The sequence below is a fragment of the Lotus japonicus genome, chromosome 3, assembly GCF_012489685.1.
Source record: "Lotus japonicus ecotype B-129 chromosome 3, LjGifu_v1.2".
In the NCBI taxonomy this organism is placed as follows: domain Eukaryota; kingdom Viridiplantae; phylum Streptophyta; class Magnoliopsida; order Fabales; family Fabaceae; genus Lotus; species Lotus japonicus.
The window spans coordinates 34,158,965-34,179,535 of record NC_080043.1 but is presented as its reverse complement, the minus strand read 5'-3'; the positions used below and the strand labels follow the sequence as shown (position 1 = coordinate 34,179,535).

Genomic DNA, 20,571 nt, shown 5'->3' with positions numbered 1-20,571 from the left:
CAAAAACCAAAAGTAAATGGAAACCGACATCAGATACAAAACGGAAAACTTAAACTGAAACTGAAAAACGTAACGATAAAGGAGGAAGAGAGGGGAAAGGGAAAGAGTGAGACGAAGAACTAAGCGGTACCTTGAAAGAGTGAGACGAAGGACCGGCGGAGTTGCACTGAGCTTGGTCTTTGCTTGGAAACAGTAGAGCTTCTCCGGGAAGATAAAGCTTCTCAGCGAAGGTGACTTTGAACTTTGAAAATGTTGGGAAGGTGAAAAGTGGAGTAGTCATTCAACTCTGACTATCTGCCACCTTGGGTTAACTTCGGTTAACTAAGGTTAACTTAATTTCTTTTTCCCTTTTTCGGTTATTAAAAAATGAAATAACAAAAAATAAATTCCTTGCCACATGCACCTTTCTAATTGGTCCACGTCATACCCTAACTTATTTCTGTATCATACCTGAGTAAACGTTGAGGTATCCTAGTATGCACCAAAATAAATAATGTTTTGAAAGAGCCACGCCAATTTAGGTTTGTGCTTCTGCATGTGTGTGTCATGGCTTCCCAATCGCAGCCACAAGAGACAAAAACCCTTCCCATCAAAATCTTGTTCGACAAACAAACCAACAAAGTTGTCGCAGTTGAAGCAACCAACGACTTCGTCGACACCCTCTTCAGTTTTCTGTCCCTTCCACTCGGCACCATCACTCGCCTTGTCACCACCACCACGAACAGCAACAACAACAACGATCAACAGCTCCCAGAGCCACCGTTCCCTAGCAGCATCAACAATCTCTACCAAAGCGTCCAGAATCTCTCCCCTAACGATGTATGGAACCCTGTCTGCAAGCAGATGCTGCTGCGTCCCCGGAACCCCTGTGAAGCGCTTTGCTCGAAGCTGGTTTTGAATGTTGATGACACAGAGCCCGCAAGGAAGGTTTATGTGTGCGGTTCCTGTGACAAGTTCACTACTTTTCCCAACCTGGTTTGTACCTGTGGAAAACCCGTTAGAGAACCCCATAATTTGGATTCCCCGGGTAGTGTGGAAGCCAAAGGTGGAGTCTTTGTGAAACAAAATGAGACATCGTTTCTGGTCTTTGATGATTTGAAGATTGTGCCTAATTCTTTTGTGAACTCTGTGCCGCTGCTGCTGAAAATGGGGTATTCAGACTTGACTCAATTGGAGGAAATCACACAAAATATTGGCAAGCACGAGGTAATTCTATCAGAAACTCTATTTCGTGTACCCCATAACATGAAGTTTGTTTTACTTTAGAAAACTAATGAATTGTTATTTGATATGTCCCCGAGAATTAGCGCAAGTGGTAAGAGCTATAGGACATAAGGGTTGGGGAGGGGAAGGTCAAGGGTTAGGGTTCGAATCCAGGAAGATAAATTTGAAGGAATTTTCTAACTTACTAACAACTAATCACTAACATTTGCCTATAAAAAAAGAGAATTGTTATTTGACATAGGATCTAAGCGTTCATGTCTCGGCATAAACTGCTTCTAAATTTCTTGGTGTTACTATAAAGGAGATGGGTGAACATCAGTTAGTTAGTGGTCACTCTCAATATTATGAAGGATTACTTGTGAGACTTTGTCATACTATTATTGTATGGTTTTAACATCTTGTATGTTCATCATGTGATTTCATCTTATTAGTGAAATAAAAAAACATAAAAAAAAAAGAGAAATGGAGAGTTAAACAGATGTGGTTTGTTTGTTATCTTGACTAAAAGTTCCCTTCTGTCAACTTAATGTTTAGATATTGAAGATCCTCAAGTATGCCTTAACCTCTCATGAGCCTCTAACCAATGCAATTTTGGGATGTGACTCTAAGAAGAAAGATGACCCACTGCACCAGTTTGCATCAGCAGTTAGGGCAAGGCCTAAGACTGATGACAGTAAAATGGATGTTAAGGTAGTGCGAAGTAAATCTCAGAACAAGATAATCTTTGCCGAAGCCAATGAAGATTTTGTTGACTTCATTTTTAGCTTTCTTACCATACCATTAGGGTCCGTTGTAAAGCTTTTGGGTGGTAACTCTTTTGTTGGATGTGTTGATAACTTGTATATGAGCGTGGAAACCTTGGACTCTTCATGGTGTACAGACTCGCATCCTTTATTACTCAATCCTGGATTGGCACTGCAGTTTGGTTGTCCAAATCAGCCTCTCAACATTCCTGATGTAGAACCCCCTAGCTATTATTATGGTACTGCTGATACAAGAAAAACAAGGACGGTTTATGTAAAGTATCAAGGAAATGTAGATCAAGTAGTAACAATAGAGGGAGGAGTTATTTCTAAATCAAGGGGATTAGTTTACAATCCAAGAACCTTGACCGCGCTGGACCCGAGATCCCCCAACAGATTGAAAGAAGGTGTTGTGGGATTTGTGAAGAGACCAGCATTATATGGTGTAGGAGATGATCTAAAAGTGAAACTACTGTCTGCTATTTCTTGCTATTCATATTTGAAAGAATTAAACCTTCCCCTTGATGATATTGAAGTGAAGGTGTTGACCATTGGGGAAGCAGAGGTAAGGTTACTGTTATTACTTACTACATTTATCATTTTTTTTCGGCTTAAATAAGTTTTTGGTCCCTAACCTTTACCATATGTTTGGCATTGGTCCCTCGCCGGAGTAAAGGTGAGCTTTAGTCCCTAACCTTTATCAAAAGGTTTGGTTTTGATCCCTCCGGAGCTCTCGGTCAACGCCGGAGCTCCGGTGGCCCATGTGGCATTGCCACGTGAGATTAACGAGGTCAGGTGTTAATTTTTTTTTTTTTAAAAAAACTAATTAATTAAAAAAAGATATCTAATTAAATTCTTAATCCCCTTTGACTACCTGAGCCCAAAACCTAATTTCTCATTCCCCAACCCTTCTTCTACCAGAGCCACCACCAACACACCGCCGTCACCTCCAAACGGTGCAGCCATCGACCATCAAACGGTGTTCCAGATCTGTAGCAGAGTGGCTTGGAAACCCAATTCTTTGTCTGCAGTGTCTATAATTCTGGATTATTGCTTTGCAAGTTTTCGATTCTCTGTTGGGAGTAGTGCTTTTGGAGGGTCTCGAATCATTTCTGATTGTGTGATGGGAATACTTCATGATCCTTTTGATGTGGTAGAGTGCTTCTTTTTTGGATGCTCTTGTCGAGTTTGATACATCTTAAACCTGGTTTATGAATTTCTCCCTCTGGTTTTTTGTTTCGTGAGGTCTGGGGATTTTGGCAGGTTTAATAGGATGTGGTCATGTTTAGTTAATAGGATGTGGTCATGTTGATATCAACTGGAAGGAGGAAAAATGTTGAATGGAATTTTTTTGTTGTTGAAGATGGTTCTGGGTTGGGTTTTTTTGTTGGAGATGATGATGGAAATGTTGAACATGGTGATGAATAAGGGTTTATAAAAAATTGTTAATTTCATTTTTTTCGTTAATTTTAATTGGAAATAAAAAAAATTTCACATCATGTTCATTAATCTGATGTGACAATGTCACATGAGCCACCGGAGCTCCGGCGTTGACCGAGAGCTCCGGAGGGACCAAAACCAAACCTTTTGACAAAGGTTAGGGACTAAAGCCCACCTTTACTCCGACGAGGGACCAATGCCAAACATATGGTAAACGTTAGGGACCAAAAACTTATTTAAGCCTTTTTTTTTCTTCTTGTTTTCAACATCTCTGATCTTCCTTCTTTTCTCTCCCCTCCTTTGTGGTACAGGCCTTGAGCCTCCTTGGAGCTTCCTTGACATCAAAGTTTACCTTGACTAGTGGCCTGGAGGACTTTTTGGATGTGGCAAAACAAGGATCAACATTGACATCGAAGTATACACAAAACAAGAGGCAGAGGCTTGATGATGTTTTAAAGGAGGAACCTAATCTAGAAGCCTAAGTTCTCGATCACTTGCTATTTCAGCCTGTGTAATGAACAATATAGCCAAGAATATCGTAGACCGTGGTTTGCCTTCACCTACTATTATTTCTAGTTACTGTTTTTCGTTTCTTCTCTTCAGGTTCGTGGAGTTTAAGTGTTGAAATATTGAACGGCCAGGTTTTGTGGGTACTACTTGAAAATGTATTCATGAAATATTCTTTAGCATTCCACATTTTTCATGCTGCACAGTTTTTAAAATCGGGTATACAAATAGAAAAAAAAAGTACATTTAAATTTGTGTGTATCTTCTCAGTCAGATTTCAAGATTGAGCTTAAAAGAATTCGTTTTGGTCATAATTTAATGCTCTAAGAATATTCTGTTAGCAATATTATCCTGATACAATTTTTTCCTAAGATTTTCAATTGAGTATAAGGCTAAAAGATCTGTGTTAATTCTTCATGTCTCAATAAAACTTGGAACATAGACTTGTGGCACTGCTCTAGTTCTGCTAGGATTACCTTTGTTGAGTTAAAAAAAAAAAGATTACCTTTGTTGTTCCTGCAGAGGTATTGGGTATTTGTTTCCAAATTAAAGGACTATAGCAAATTTGTAAAAAAATTATTGAGGTTGAATGCTTTTACTTTTATTTCTTGCATCATAGCTTGTACTAATGCATTCATATTGTGGTTCACCTTAATCATAAATAGAAGTGGACAAATATCAGAGAAAATAAAATTAATTTGATGCCCAGTCATTAGCTTCTAGGGAAGATGAATCCTATAAACTGAAGAGAAAGGAAGCTTTGCACTCTTGGGAAGCATAAATAGATAAGTGCTATTTACTGAATTCTTCTTCACCATACTCTTGCACTGACATACTGGTGGTATCTGGAATCCATATTTTTGCTTCTTTCTTCCTAGCAGCTAACTTGTACTTCTCAGGTTCTTTGGCTTGTATAATGTTAATAAAGAAAACCTTTTCTTATTTCAAGAATTCCTTTTTGGCATGTTGCGTCACTTGGGCCTTTCTCTCCATGGTCCCCATCAAGAATCCCTGTGACTTTTTGTAGCGCCTTGCAAGCTGACTCGTCTATGTGAGATGGGATTGCTTCATTTTGTGATGAATGATGATTTAGGAGGAATTTAGTACATTATGAAAAGAAGGAAGAAGAAAGAAAGTATTACTACTTGATATTGTAACAGAAAAGATTTGCGTTAGTTTATTTATCTTATCATTCATGTACTAACCTTCTGAAATGGTGTCTTTCTGCTATATGTTGATTGTATGCTGGTAGTTAGCTATTGGATAAAGTTTTGCTTCACCTCACTTAAAGTGAAAGTGAAGTGGAGAGAAGAGAGAATCTACTAAACTTGAAAAGAGAGCTTGAAGGAACATTGTTCCTAAGAAAGCTCTCAATCCTGGCCGTTAATTTCCTTTTTTAGTGGCCCCACTTGCTTATATTTAGTTTTCACCATTGATCATTTGTGGATGTTGTTGGGCTGGCCCAAAGAGGAAGCCCAGTAGTTTCTCTGACCTGACTCCTCTCAACCTGATGTCATTCTTTGGTTGAAGATGGAGATGATGAATGGGAATAGTGTTGGTTGCGTTTTCCGGTCCTCTGTAATGATGTTAGTCTGTCGTCAATTGTTTGAGGGGTAGGTTGATAGTACCTGATGTGTGTAAGTGTAGTGGGTAGAATTTTGAAGGAGAAGAGAACGATTTTGATTTTGAATGGTGTAGTCGGTTCTTCTCCATTGGGGATTAGGTTTGGTGATTAGTGAATCAGATTGTGGAAGTACTGAGGACCTGTCTTATGATTGAGTTAAATATTAGAAAGAGTTGAGTTTGTTGATTTGGTTAGTCTTTCTCGTGCTTCTTGATTGATTTGCTGAGTGCTGGAGATTTCATCATACTGACGTAATTTGAGTCAATCGAGTATGGGTTAGCCAAAATTTTCCCTTGATGTGATTTTGGACTAGGGTTAAGTTTGAACGAACATAGGGGAATAGTGAGATGCAATTGTCAGAAAGAGAGAAAACTGAGAAGGAGTTGCTGTTTGTTCTCCTGCTGAAGCTTCTATAGAAGTCAGGTTAGTACAAGAGTGGTTGGTATCCAATTTGATACAGCCTGTATATTTTTGGTCATTTAGATTTAATTGTAAATTGTCAGTTGTTTTGCTTTAAGAAAGAGAGAAAACTGAGAAGGAGTTCGTGTCAGTTGTTTTGCTTTACAATTGTCTATAAATACTGTCATGCTTTGCTGTTTCTTTGTGCTTGCTCACTTCATTTTACCTTTTGTGATTTGTGTTTTTATCTGAGAATTGCTATCCAACATAATCTTATTGATGGCTTATACAGCTGGTACTTTTAATCCGCTGCGATCTTTATTCCCTGGGAAAGAAACCTGGAAAGTCAAGGTTCGCGTTCTTCGTGTGTGGGAGATGTTTCCTGTCGGTGATCCTTCCAAACCTTATGCCATTAATCTTGTCCTAATTGATGAACAGGTTGTTATTTGTGTTTTTTTGTTGGTAATTTGCTTTATTCAACGACATTATGTTTAATATTGTTTGTGTGTTGATTTTTCTTTTTTGTGTAGGGAGTCAAAATTGAAGCTTATATTAACAAGAATTACATGCCGAAGTTTCGAGGTGAATTTGCTGATGGTAATGTGTATAAGATAACCTATTTTGCTGTTGGTGTAAATGGTGGTGCATTTCGTGCATGTGAACATGAGTACAAGATATTTTTCACTTCAAGGACTCGTGCTGTCCCTGATTCTTGTGATATCATTCCAACTGTTGGGTTGACATTGAAGAACTCTGCTGAGATTGAGGCTACTTTGGGGGATTCTGATTATCTCATAGGTAAATCTTTGACCTTGTAGTTATTAGTACAGATTAGTATAGATTCAATTTTTGTTAGCAATGTATATGATTTTGTTAAATAGTTTTTTGTTATGATAGATACCATAAATAGTTTTTCTTTTATCAGCAATGTGTAATGTGTAATGTGCCTTGCTGTTGATTTGAAATAATATTTTTGTGTATTGTTTTTGTTTTAGATTATACTAGATATAAAACCCGTGCGTTGCACGGGTGTTTTTACAATTTTATCAACATAATATAAAATTTATTATAGTTTAAAAAAATAAACATTTTTTACATATAAATTATAATAAAATAAAAATAATTGTGTTAAAACATTTCATTATGAGTATTAGAGTTTTCTTTAAATAATTAATACTATTCAAATTTAATAGTTAGCATTATAATAATTTTAAAAATTTAAAAATGAATTTATTAAAACATACAATAAATTATAAAGTGCATTTCAAATATTTTAAATCAATTAATAAGTTTTAATATCACCAGTAAAATTATATCAACGTTTTCTTATACTTTTTATCAACAATTAATTAACTTTAACTTTTATAATTACAATAAATTATAATTTTAATATTCTAAAATATTATTTAGTAAAATAATTAATTTTTAATTTTAGCCTTAATTATTTTTCTCTGTTATACTTCTTTAAGTTTTTTTTTTTGAAAACTGAATAACATATTATTAAAAAGCCTCCAAAAACAGGTCAGCAACGAATCACATGTCCGTGTCGCATACAAAACCCCCACCCAATGACCACATAATGACTTTGAGAGAGGGTCTCATTAAAACCTTAGTAGGAAGAAACTCATTGGGAAAAAATCCTAATTAGGAAAAAGAGTACCCAAATCTCAAAGGAGTCAAAACATCATAGTACATGGCCAAAAAACCCCATACAAACACCCAAAAGCAAATGAAAATTACACCCTCTGTATAACCAATGCATTATCCAACTATCTAATAACCTGCACCTCCAAACAAATAAAAGAAAAAAAAATAGATAAAATTTATAATTGAATAAATTTCTGAAAAAAATACACACACGTCATACTTTTTTGACATCCACGTCATACTTAATAATGTTAATTTTAAAAATATTTTTATAAATTATTGCGGCATTTTTTAATTTTAAAACTATTTGCTAATTTTTTATTAGTAAAATTAATTAATTTTAATTATAAATAATGTTTCCATATAAAAATATTATTTAATAAAATTTTATTCTAAATATCATCTTGTGTATACTCTATACACTTTTTAATGTATATAAAAAGATATTCTAAAAGACTTAAATAATTATAATATATTAATTTTTTATGTATGTAAAATTATTTTATAAAATAACACAAAACAACATTATAACAATCTATATTAAACAACACATGTAACTATTAAAAAAATTATAAGTATATCTTTACGAAGAGTATTCAATCATTGACTATTTCTGATATTTCATATATTTATTTTATATAAATTTAATTTTTTCTCAAGTTGAGGTCAATAATTAATATTTTATCTACATATGTTAAAATTTTTTATCACATTATATTTAGCTTTTACTTAAATGTATAGGAAATTTTGTAATTAATATATAATATATAAATAATTATAAAAATGAAGATAAATAAGTTTATAAATATATTATTTAATGTTGGTAGTTGAATAGTTTTTGACATTACAATTTATTCAGTTTTAATTTTATTATTTAACATATTTATTGCAAATGAAATTCTTTATTTTTAGTGCATTTTAATGTAGAGGTAGGAATTACTTGATGTATTTAATGTAAAAAACTCAAGTCTCCTTTATATATATATAGATAGAATATTTTGAATTTTAAAATTATTTTATGTAAATTATTTGCTAATAAATATTATTTTCTTATTTAATTTAATTTTTAATATTTGTGAAATACAAAACTCAAGGAAATTTTAAGTTTATGAATGTTTTTATTTAATGGTAGTAGTTGAATAGTTTTTTACAATATATATTTTTTTAATTTTAGTTTTATTATTGTTTAATATATTTATTACAAAGTTTTTTATTTTTTTGGTTGCTTTTAATACACACTTGAGTTTTGCTTATGTATTTAATGCAAAAACTCAAGTGTGCTTTACATATATATATAGATTGGATTACTTACAGAAGTTCCAAGTGAGAGGCAGTATGAAAAATCTGGAAATGTAACAAGGAAGATTGAGCTTGAGCTAATTGATGACAAGTATTTTCATCTAATATTATGTTTAGTTATTATTTTTTTATCAGTTGTGTTTGTTTACTTAATTACTTTATTTTGTGTGTGGTTTGATAGGGGTAAGGTCAGGTGTGCTCTCTTTGGAAACTATGTGGACATTGTGAAGGAATTGTTAGCTGGAAATGGGAGCAACTTACCGGTTGTTGTTGTGCAGTTGGCTAAAATTAAGTCATTTAGAGGTATTTTTTAAATTAATTTGGTTATGTTGTATCTGAATTTTTTCTACCTTTTAAGTATTGTTAGTTGATTGGTAGTTGATGATTTTAATTCTGTGGTTATATATTTTAGGTAATGTGGTTATTCAAAATGTCATGAATGGGACTAAGATTCTTTTTAACCCTGATATTCCTGAAGTGACCTCTTTTCGGAATGGGTATTGTTTTAATTTTCAAGTTAGTTTTCATATTAATATCTATATATAAAATTTACTTGATTGTGCTTTGTTATTATTTGTAGTTTGGCATTGCATGGGATTGATTTTGACATTCCTATTGGTGAGATTGATGGTGGGGTTCCTTATGTGACTGTTGATGAGGAGTTTATTTCCCAGTTTCCTAGGAAGACAATTCAGGAGTTGCATTCCACTGCAGAGGTAATCTGTATATTGGAATTTGTTGATATTTGTTAGATATGTAGATGTGTTAATTTCTATATATAAGAGTAGTGAACCCTATTTATGTGTTTATGTTTTTTAGGAGGGTATATTCATAGTATTGGCTACAATAAGTGATTTGGTTGATGGGGAGAGATGGTATTATACCTCGTGCCGCTGTCATAAATCATTAACTATTGAGCAAGGTCTCTATTACTGTCGGGGATGCGCAATGTTTGTGCTTGAATTGATTCCAAGGCAAGTTCTTTAAGTCTATAAGTTTAGTTTGATTGTTAAATTTGAGGTAATTTGTATTGGTGTTTAAATTATTAGATGTTTCTTGGTATTTATGTAGGTTTATAATTAAGGCTGAGGTCTATGATGGGGAAGAAGCAGCTACATTTGTGATGTTTGATACTGATGGTGAATCTATCATTAGAAAGAGTTGCAAAGATTTGGTTCTGGGTAGCAAGGTGCATGTTTCTGTTTGAAATCTATTTAGTGTGTAATATATGTTGTGTTTTGGTCATTTGTTCCCTGAACATTTGTTTATTTTCATTTAATCTTTTATTGTAGATTGATTCTATTGGTGAATACCCTGATGCTGTGAAGGACATAGTTGGGCGCGAGTTCCTTTTCAAGGTTGAGAAAGTCTGTGACCATGGTGTGAAATTTGATGATTCTTTTAAAGTAAAGAAGATCTGTGATAATCTTGGTGTCATTGAAATGTTCAAGTCTAAAGTTGTTGTTAATACTCCTACGAAGGTATTATTTTGTTCTTCTATTGTCAAAAAAATTGATTTTATGTTGACTAAGATTAAAACTTACATTTCCAGTTGATAACCGATGCATTTGTTTCCAAACTTGCTTCTGGATCAAATGATCATCCATTGAGTGACAATATGGCTGATTATTCTGGTGAACTGTCAGAAATTGGGGGGATCGCTGTTTCGCTTGATGACATTTCACCTGTGGAATGTTCTTCTGTTCTTTCTGCTGCTGGTTGTTCTGCTGATCGCGATTCAAGTTCTGGGAACGTGCCAAGAGGATGAGGACAAGGAAGGTCAAACTTGATCTTTAGGGATTTGGCTATGAATGAAGTGGGGAGTACTTTTATGTAGTAGTTTGATGTTCAGGACGTTATGGCTTAGTTTGTACCTTATGTTAATTTCATCCTCTTTTTGGGACTTGTGTGGCAGTGAATGTTAAGCTTATTTTGTTGTTTGATCCTTGGTGGTGATATAATGTTTTGGGTGGATAATTTGTAAGTTTGCTTACAAGCTTCTGTGGGAGTAATTTGTTTCAGTTATGTACTTATGATGTACTTAAATATTGTAATTTTCTAAAATTTTAATTATCAAAGGATTGTACTGTTAGTTGATAACTCATCATGACTGCATTTTGTTTGATTTTGTTTGGATTGGTATTAAATATTTGAATATGTTGTGGTATGTAGTTACTGTTGAAATTGTTGTAGTGATTAGGTATTGTTTTGTTCTTACTAATTTTCTGTTAGTTTGTTTTTTATGGCAAAATTGGATTGATCAAAATCCGCAAAATATAGTCTGGAGATAGGTATTAAATCTTGTGCAGATGCAAAAACCTCATGAATTGGTTAAGTTGCTTATTAGTAATAGAGAATGAAGGACTTTATTATTTCTTTCCTAAAAGATAGTGATAGAGATGACGAAAGACATGATTATCATTTCTAAAAGATAGTTTTGAAATTACTATGATTCTTATGGTTATTAATTATTATATTATAGATAATGAAAGATTGCTAAGTTGAGTATTAAAACTAGGGGAGAATATGAAGAAAGGAACTTTATGGTTGCTTTCACATTGAAGGAACTTGTGAACCTTTTTGGATGATATGAATGATTAGACCTCAAAGGGAAGTATATTCTGGTGGTTTCTTTGGTAAGATGTAAAAGAAATTTCTTTCCTCCGCCACAAGATATAAGAAATGGTTACCAGAAGACATGTTTGGTTAAAACATAAATCTGACGCAAAGCACATAATAAGAAGCTTTCAAGGGAATCAGTGTGAAATGCTGAGGAATAACAACTGGTGAGTGAGTCAACACAAAAAAAAACAAATCGATGAAACTCCTACAATACATCCAAGGTATAGATTCTTAAGTTTCATCCGAATTTGACTTAAGTATACGGTAGTATGGTGGAAGCCGTTTGAGAAGGTGCAGAAAAACCCATTTTAGTGTCATCATGGCTTCCGAAGCGCAGCCACAAGAGACAAAAACCCTTCCCCATCAAAATCTTGTTCGACAAACAAACCAACAAAGTTGTCGCAGTTGAAGCAACCAACGACTTCGTCGACACCCTCTTCAGTTTTCTGTCCCTTCCACTCGGCACCATCACTCGCCTTGTCGCCACAAACAGCAACAACAATCTCTACCAAAGCGTCAAGAATCTCTCCCCTAACGATGTCTGGAACCCTGTCTGCAAGGAAATGTTGCTGCGTCCCCAGAACCCCTGTGAAGCGCTTTGCTCGAAGCTGGTTTTGAATGTTGATGACACAGAACCCGCAACAAAGGTTTATGTGTGCGCTTCCTGTGACAAGTTTACTACTTTTCCTAATCTGGTTTGTACCTGTGGAAAACCCGTTAGAGAACCCAAGAATTTGGATTCCGAGGGTAGCGTGGAAGTCAAAGGTGGAGTGTTTGTGAAAGGGACTGAGTCATCTTTTCTGGTCTTTGATGATTTGAAGATTGTGCCTAGTTCTTTTGTGACCTTCATGCCGCTGCTGCTGCAAATGGGGTATTCAGACTTGACTCAACTAGAGGAAATCACACAGAATATTGGCATGCAAGAGGTAATTGTATGGGAAACTCTATTATGTGTAATGTGTGTATGTCTTACAATTCCCATGCCCCCATAACATCAATTTTGATATACTTTTTGTACTTGCATTGGATTTTTAGAACATTCATGAACCCAACTCTATAAACATTGGATCTGTTTAGGGACATGAAAAGTTTTGCAATTTAGGTTAGGCCCAACTTTACCCCAATTTCTAGAGTAGTTGCTAACTTGCTATTTGACATAGGAACTGTTAGGGACATTTGGGTGAGACCTAACTCTTGCCCAAAAGTTAGCTTATGGATGAAGGTTTCTTTAACATTCAAAGGAATGGGGTAAAATTAAATGTGGTTTTCATTGATTGAATGAAATTGAGCAAAAACAAAGAGAAAGATGTCTCCTCCAAGGGTTTTCCCTTACAACTGAGTCATGGCTCTGGTTACTTGATGCTAGCAAATGTGAACGAGTACTCTGCCCCTACTCTAATTGACTAACTTCTGTAATCGTTTAACAAGTTAATTAACTTTTGTCCGCTTTACTTCCATGATCGAGTCATTGACTGCTCAACAAATCATTTATAGGAAACCCCAGCATTCTCATACAGAATTGAATTTTAACACAATTAGCTTCCGCCTAAGCATTGTTCATGTCTCGGCATAAATTGCATCTAAATTTCTCGGTGTCCAAAAAAAAGACGGGCGAATATCAGTTAGTTAGTACTTTGTAGTCACAATTTTGGTTAGGTCTTATGTTATGATGGCTTACTTCGTCAGTCTTTGTCATACTATTATTGTTTGGTTTATCTTCTTCTATATCCATCACGTGATATCATCTGATCAGTAAAACATTTTTAAAAGAGAGAAAATAAAAACAAAAATGGAGAGTTATACGTGTGTGGTTTGTTTGTTATCTTGACTAAAAGTTCCCATCTGTCCTTTTGATGTTTAGATATTGAAGATCCTCATGTACACCTTAACCTCTCGTGAGCCTCTGACAAATGCAATTTTGGGAAGTGACTCCAAGAAGAAAGACAACCCTCAAAACCTGTTTGCATCAGCAGTTAAGGCAAGGGCTAACATTGGTGACAGTAAAATGGATGTTAAGGTAGTGCGAAGTAAATCTCAGAACAAGATAATCTTTGCTGAAGCCAATGCAGATTTTGTTGACTTCATTTTTAGCCTCCTTACCATACCATTGGGGTCCATTGTAAAGCTTTTGGGTGGTCAATCTTTTGTTGGATGTGTTGATAATTTGTATAAGAGCGTGGAGAGCTTGGACTCTTCATGGTGTACAGACTCGCATCCTTTATTACTCAATCCTGGATTGGCACTGCAGTTTGGTTGTCCAAATCAGCCTCTCAACATTCCTGATGTAGAACCCCCTAGCTATTATTATGGTACTGGTGATACAAGAAAAACAAGGCCGGTTTATGTAAATTATGAAGGATATGTAGATCAAGTAGTAACAATAAAGGGAGGAGTTATTTCTAAATCAAGGGGATTAGTTTACAATCCAAGAACCTTGACCGCGCTGGACCCGAGATCCCCCAACAGATTGAAAGAAGGTAGTGTAGGATTTGTCAAAAGACCTGCATCATATGGTGTAGGAGATGATCTAAACGTGAAACTACTGTCTGCTATTTCTTGCATTTCATATTTGAAAGAATTAAGCCTTCCCCTTGATGATATTGAAGTGAAGGTGGTACGCATTGGGGAGGCAGAGGTAAGGTGACTGACTGTTATTACTACATTTATAATTCTTTTTCTTGTTTATAGCATTTTGATCTTTCTTTCTTTTCTCTCCCCTCCCTTGTGGTGCAGGCCTTGAGCCTCCTTGGAGCTTCCTTGACATTGAAGTCTACCTTGACTAGTGGACTGGAGGACTTTTTGGATGTGCCAAAACAAGGACCAACATTGACATCAAAGGTCACACAAACTAGTCAGTTAGATGATCTTTCTATGGAGGAGCCTAAACCAGAAGCCAGAAGCCGGCAGCTATATTTGGATTAATGAAAGGTGATGGAATGGAGGGGCACGTAATGGAATCACATTATATCTACTTATTTGTCAAAAAATTATGCAACGGAATGGAACAAAATGAATAGAACATGATGGAATCCATTCCGTCGCACTGCATTGTAGTATCTACTTATTTTTATTTCCTCCCAATTCGGATGATTGAATCAACATTAAGTTTATTTTTATAATTATGAAATTACTTCTTTATCCTTCTTTTTTAATCTTTCACAAAAGATATTATCGTGAGAACTTTAAAGACAAGGGTAATAAAGGAATACCAAAGTTATAATTTATTTCGTTCCGTTCCTTCTCTGGCACAAGATGTTTTCTTGAATGGTCTTCACCCAATCTGACAAAATGCTGCCTTGTGATGTGATTTTTAATCGTAATCTACAAGAGGGAGAAGAACTTTGGAACTAAAAGAAGAAACTACGGAGTGCTTTCAGGAAACTAGAACACAAATGTTGTTTCATAAATCATCACATATACTATAGGTATCTCCATTTGAAACTACTGGCTTTCCCTAATTTTCATATGCAAAAACATATTACGCTCTTTCAGGAACAGATTAATTTCAGAACAAATTCAATGTACGAACCTACATAAAAACAAGGGGGTTTTCCAACTATTTTGGGTCAATTTCATGAATCTTTGTTCACTCTTCCATAGTCTACCAATTTTGGAAGTTCATAAAAACTTTAGTAAGATCTTTAAATTTGACACTCTTATATTATTCCAGAGGATGCTTGATCTCACCCATTTCGACAAATTCATTCACATTATCCTCTATGAAAGGCTGAAGCTGAACCCTTGCAGCATGTAATGTTGCTTAAATTGACAAAACTGAAAATTTCTGTTTTCTCAAACTTGACAGAAAGAGCCTCAAAACTACAAATGGCAACTAGTTTAAACCAATACAGACATGCAATGCATACTTAACAATTAGTGAAGAAACTTCAGAAAATTGAATTACAATGTTATTGACTGCTGGTAAGGAAGGCCTAATCTGCGTCCCGAGGACTAGATACAAAACAAAATATATTGTTCTAAACCTCAGGATGCAGATTACGTGATACTGACCCAACACTGATTCTTCCATGAGGGATTGAACCAATGGAAGTGACAGATGAAAATGAACAAATAGTCTATAAGAAGAGTCCTTGTAGTTGTAGTCAGTAGGAATGAGGCTGATGGTCATTACTTGGTTTATATTTATAGTCTCTTAAAGACTTAAAAGTTAGTAATATTCTGGTAGAAGTGATATGATATGTTGGGTCCATCTGATGCCTGTTCTTACCCCAATCATGAAGTTGGACTCTCCCTTTCAGCAGAAATGATGTTCTTTCAAAATTTACATGTTCCTTTGATGAAATGTTCCTTGCAGGTTATATAAATTGGAATGGAATACCAAGTATGTGTTTGAAGCTATTAGCCTATTACTCTAGTGTAAGAATCTTCAGCATTAAAATTGAAATGTAACTCTAAATGTAGAACTTGCGTGCTTTCAGTACTCACATTCTAGGACAGAACCAGAAATAAGTAAGGGGTGAAAGTTAACACATTAAGCAAAATTAGTAATCACCAGTTGAAAGATGCAGTTTAAAAATTTTCAGAAGGGAGGGGGGTAAAACAACATTTAAGTACTATTCTATTAAGGAAAAAGTTTCTTTTAGTGGCGACCACCCTATTTTACTCCTAGTTGGGTCCATCCCTGCACACAGTAGATGATGATGAACTGAAAAGAAAGGAAGCCCCCACTGTCTTTTAGCAGTAGCATACATTCTATTCCTTTGGCAGTTTGGCCATTCAAAAACGCTCCTAATTGTCCCTTTTTCACTTGTATGTGAATCTTAAAGATATGTATTAACTGAGCCATGAACCCTTTGCTTAAATTCAATTTATTAGGGGCTCGAATACCATCTTGAATTGAGCTAGTGTGTAACTCTACCCTAAAAGCTTACTCATGAAAAGAAAATTGTCTCAGCCTTTGTAAGCTCTACTCTAGCATTGAAAATTGTCTCTTTTATGTGGGATCTCAACATACCTCTTCACGCTCGGGCCTGAATGTTTGGATCATTGTTAAATTGCACAAGAAATCCATACTGGGCCAGGTTAATTTTTGGATAGCTATGGGTGGCCAAATATTAAATCTAGAATAAGAATAGACTCTAAAACCATGTCATGAACTATTCTTTGTCCAAAAAAAAAACTAACTATTCTGAAAGTTTAAGCTATTAAGTGAGGATACGTCATTAATGACTATATTAAATTTCTAACTAATTAATATATGCATTCATTGAACTAATGCGTTCGATCAAGTAAAAATCATTGGTAATTTGGTAGTAAAATTTCACAATGTATTCTAGATCTTAAGTGAACTCATTACAATCTAGTGATCTGTTGTATCCTATAATCTGATTTTCTTTTAAAAACACCCCTCCTGAAGTTGTGTAAGGAAATCCAGTATTGAGAAGCTGAAATAGAGGCATTATAGTATGAAAAGAACTCATGTACATTTATGTGCTTGGTGTATATACGTGTTCGGTATATGATCAAAGATAGCCTATGCTCCTGTAATGTTGTTCCCAAAGGTCTACATCACCTTTATCAGGATGACATAAACATGAAGCATACATATTATAAAAGGAGAAGCAAATTGCTCAGGTGGCAGAAAATGGTTTTCCTCATATCATTTCTTTCATGCATGCACTTTCGGTTTCTTACATAGGAATAAATGCCATAAGTGATAAATTTGTAGCTTCCTTGCAAGTGGCAAGATTTCCAATAAAACAACATTCATGTAATATCAGCTGCAGAGTTAGCCAGTACATCACTTTTGTAGCCCATGTCCTGTACTTAAGGACCATAAGAATGTTATTCTTAAAGTTGATTTGAATTGAAAGGTACATAATCCCAATTTGATAAGAATAACAATGATATTGAGCATAAAACAGGGTTGGTATGCAGGTTACAGGACCATTCTCTGCCAATTACAGGTTTCCATAAAAAGAAATGAAGTTCCCAGCTCCGGTGTCATCACTTTATTGAATATATACTGCATTGAAGGATCTAGAAGTTTTACCTTGTAGGGGAAATATATGTGATTTTTTTGTCAAAATACAATTTTTTGTTGTCAAAAGGAGGGGTAAAAGGCCTAGAAACAAAAACACTTAAGTTTTTTTGGTACATAACAAAAACTCTAAACTAAGACCGAACTCGTGAAAGAAACTCTCATCCCTACAATCATGAGGAGGAGGATCATCTAATACATATCGAACTCTTGAGAATTTCCAATTAACCAGTCAAGCTACTCTACTAGGTCCTCTTGTAGAGTATAATAACCAACTTGATCAGTGGCGGATCCAGGACCTCAGGGGTTCAAATTTTTCAAACGAAAACATCGGTAAAAATATAATCAAAAACAATTTTAATATGTTTATACTAATAAATTATACAAGTCATAATTGTCTTTTACGTGATTTCATATTTTGAAATCGTTGAATAATAAGCTCATAGTCAATGTTCTTGAATACATCACACTCAATGTAAGTAATTAAACAGTCGTTCATCCATGTATCTCTCATTCGGTTACGTAACCTATTCTTCACAATATTCATAACAGAGAAAGGAAAATGATTCTTCCTCCGAAACCAGATGGCTGAAATATCCTACGAACCGCATTTTATTGACATGTGTACCTCAATTTCAAAATTTTAATTTTTTTTTATAGGTCAATGTTAGTTGTTAATTGTTTGTAAATTAGTTCATTCGCCAGGATTCGAACACTGACCCTTCACCCTGCAAATCTCTTCGTTCCCTTACCCTTCCCCCCTCAAAATTCTAATTAATGCTAACCTTTTCAGTTTTTTTTTTCTTTTCCAAACTTACCCCTTTCTACCCACTTGCACACCAAATCATTCTCTCTCCGAAAAATTTCCTCTTTCTTTCGCTTTATCATCGGTAACTTTCATCACAACCAAGGAAATGAAAGAAAATTCCAAAAGCATGCCCACTGTACAAAATAATTGCAGAGGAGATAATGTATGCCCACCCAAGGTGTGTATTGAACCATTTAGACCAAACTCCTCAAAATTTTGGGTAAAATCCCTATCTCTGCCATGCCCAAAATCTGGTAGGCGTTGTTGCTTAATAGTGCTTCAAAAGGCCCAATTGCATACAGAACTACACCAATCTCAAGCCAAACTTTCAGCCACTTCCCAGCAATGATTTCTGCATCCTGAGCAGAACTCAGATTCCCACTCACTCTGATCGCAAAGAGGGGAATCAAATAAGATACACAAGTAAAAATCACCGCAACTACATTATGCTAGAAATTCAAGTTCCATAAGAGGGCGTTGAAGAACACGTTCCAATCTTTCTTGAAGCCCTTCTGCCCCAAACTAAGCCATGAATTTAGGGATTGCAAAAGACACATCAATATGAAAGGGGAAAGAGAAATAATGGCAAAAGAAGTAGAATTTGGGTTTTTGGTGTAAATATGTGCAAAATTTAGACTACTAATACAATTTAAAATTTTTAGGGGATTCAAAAAAAAATTATATAAGGGGTTAAGTGTAAATTTATATTTTTCAGGGGGTTCAACTGAACCTCCTCATCATGCTATAGGTCCGCCCCTTAACTTGATAACACTGGATTATGATCTTCTTTTGTGAAATTTCTCATGTTTCCCATGTTAAAGTTTGTATCTCTTCATAAAATTTATGAAAATGTTGTGGGGGAAATTTCCCCTTCGATATGAAGGAAAGAAGAAAGGGAAAAAAGTTGGCGACTTGGGTTTATGTTTTGGGTGCAGGCAACTTTTTTTTTGTCCACCAATACTCCATCATTAATCACCATTAGATCTTACCATCTTGGAATATTCTTTAATTAAATGGTCATGATTTATTGAATAATAAAAAGGTAAAAATGTAAATGACAGACTCATCTCTCTCTATTTCTATGTAAGTTTCTACGAGCTTTTCATTTCACTATCAAAATGTTTCATGTGGATCATCATTCAACATCATCACCATCTACGTTTTTAAAAAAAATTAGAGCTGGTAAGCATTAAATTGTAAGCATGCTGAGGCTTTTCTTTAACATCATCATTCACCATTAAACTCTACGTGCTCAGGTTCCAACCGGTAATATCATCACCATCCAGATTTGATATACCTTTCTCTAAACTCTACGCAACATCATAATAGAAAATTTATGAATTTGGTAACATCATCAATCCTCAATATATTCATAAAAACTAATAGAAAATCCAAGCAACAACCATCTTCAAATGCAACCCAGATCCAAACCTCCAATCCAGGACTCGTCAGCTCCTACTCTCACAAACCCCAAACCCATAAACCATACAAAATCGAAGGGAAAGAAGGGAAGAAAGAAATTGGGATTGGTGTTTGAAGTCTGAACAATGAATGTGGTGGGGCTTTCTTCGCACCAGACCCTCAGTCATCGCGCCGCGACCAGAACCCCCACTGAGCCGCTCCTCGCTGTCGTGTCTCGTGCCACTGCGGCTATCACCATGTACGACCAGCGCGGCTGCCACCATCGCTTCACCTACGAACTTGACACCCAATTCTGAAACCCACCCTACTATGCCGTCTTTTCTTGCCAAAATCCTTCCAGATCTATGAAAGCCAAAACCGTCGCAACCACAAGCCCTGCAACAACATTAGGTTGTTCCCCAAACGGAGCGTTTCCGTCATGAATTTCTTCAATATCGTTTTCGTAGACGACCCAGATCCTCCAAAACCCGAATCCGGCAACAAAGGCGGCGACACTTGGAACTTTGGCGGCCTGATCAAAACCTTGACAGCCAAATCCGAATCCATAATCGAGACCTACCGTCACGATCTGCATGAATTCAGCACTGGATCGAAGACCAAAATCGAGGTCGCCCAGGGCTCTGTCGGCCACGTCATCGACGAGTTCGGAAACATCGTCATCAAAGGAACGACTCAGATCATATCTCAAGGCAAATACGCCATCCTCACTGTCAACCTCGATTCCGGTTCTGACAACGGCGCGGAAGCAACAGCCACTGTAAGCGCACGCAGGGTGGTGAGAAGGGAGAAAAAGGGTCGGGCTCGTCCTTGCGGGAAGGCCATGGAGTGGACATGA

At 35.5% G+C, this 20,571-nt stretch overlaps 4 protein-coding genes across 4 annotated transcripts; all 4 read left to right on the top strand.

Moving 5' to 3' along the window:
• Positions 1-546: 546 nt before the first annotated feature.
• LOC130744016 (uncharacterized) lies at positions 547-3,889 on the top strand. The gene is made up of 3 exons (XM_057596213.1): positions 547-1,206; positions 1,759-2,532; positions 3,719-3,889. The coding sequence occupies exons 1-3, from the start codon at positions 547-549 to the stop codon at positions 3,887-3,889; spliced, it is 1,605 nt and encodes a 534-aa protein (XP_057452196.1).
• Positions 3,890-6,216: 2,327 nt separating this feature from the next.
• LOC130744015 (uncharacterized) lies at positions 6,217-10,984 on the top strand. Its single transcript, XM_057596212.1, has 10 exons — positions 6,217-6,375; positions 6,468-6,735; positions 8,899-8,974; positions 9,065-9,186; positions 9,296-9,380; positions 9,464-9,599; positions 9,703-9,857; positions 9,955-10,072; positions 10,176-10,364; positions 10,436-10,984. The coding sequence occupies exons 1-10, from the start codon at positions 6,217-6,219 to the stop codon at positions 10,649-10,651; spliced, it is 1,524 nt and encodes a 507-aa protein (XP_057452195.1). The 3' UTR covers positions 10,652-10,984.
• An 808-nt stretch (positions 10,985-11,792) lies between these two features.
• Positions 11,793-15,594, top strand: LOC130749598 (uncharacterized; the record flags this gene model as incomplete). The annotated part of the gene is made up of 3 exons (XM_057602975.1): positions 11,793-12,431; positions 13,367-14,140; positions 14,239-15,594. Coding segments are annotated over 3 exons (1,602 nt in total), but the record flags the coding sequence as incomplete, so codon positions are not given.
• A 4,560-nt stretch (positions 15,595-20,154) lies between these two features.
• On the top strand, positions 20,155-20,571 carry LOC130744014 (uncharacterized). The gene has a single exon (XM_057596211.1). It carries the CDS (start codon positions 20,155-20,157, stop codon positions 20,569-20,571), a length of 417 nt encoding a protein of 138 aa, XP_057452194.1.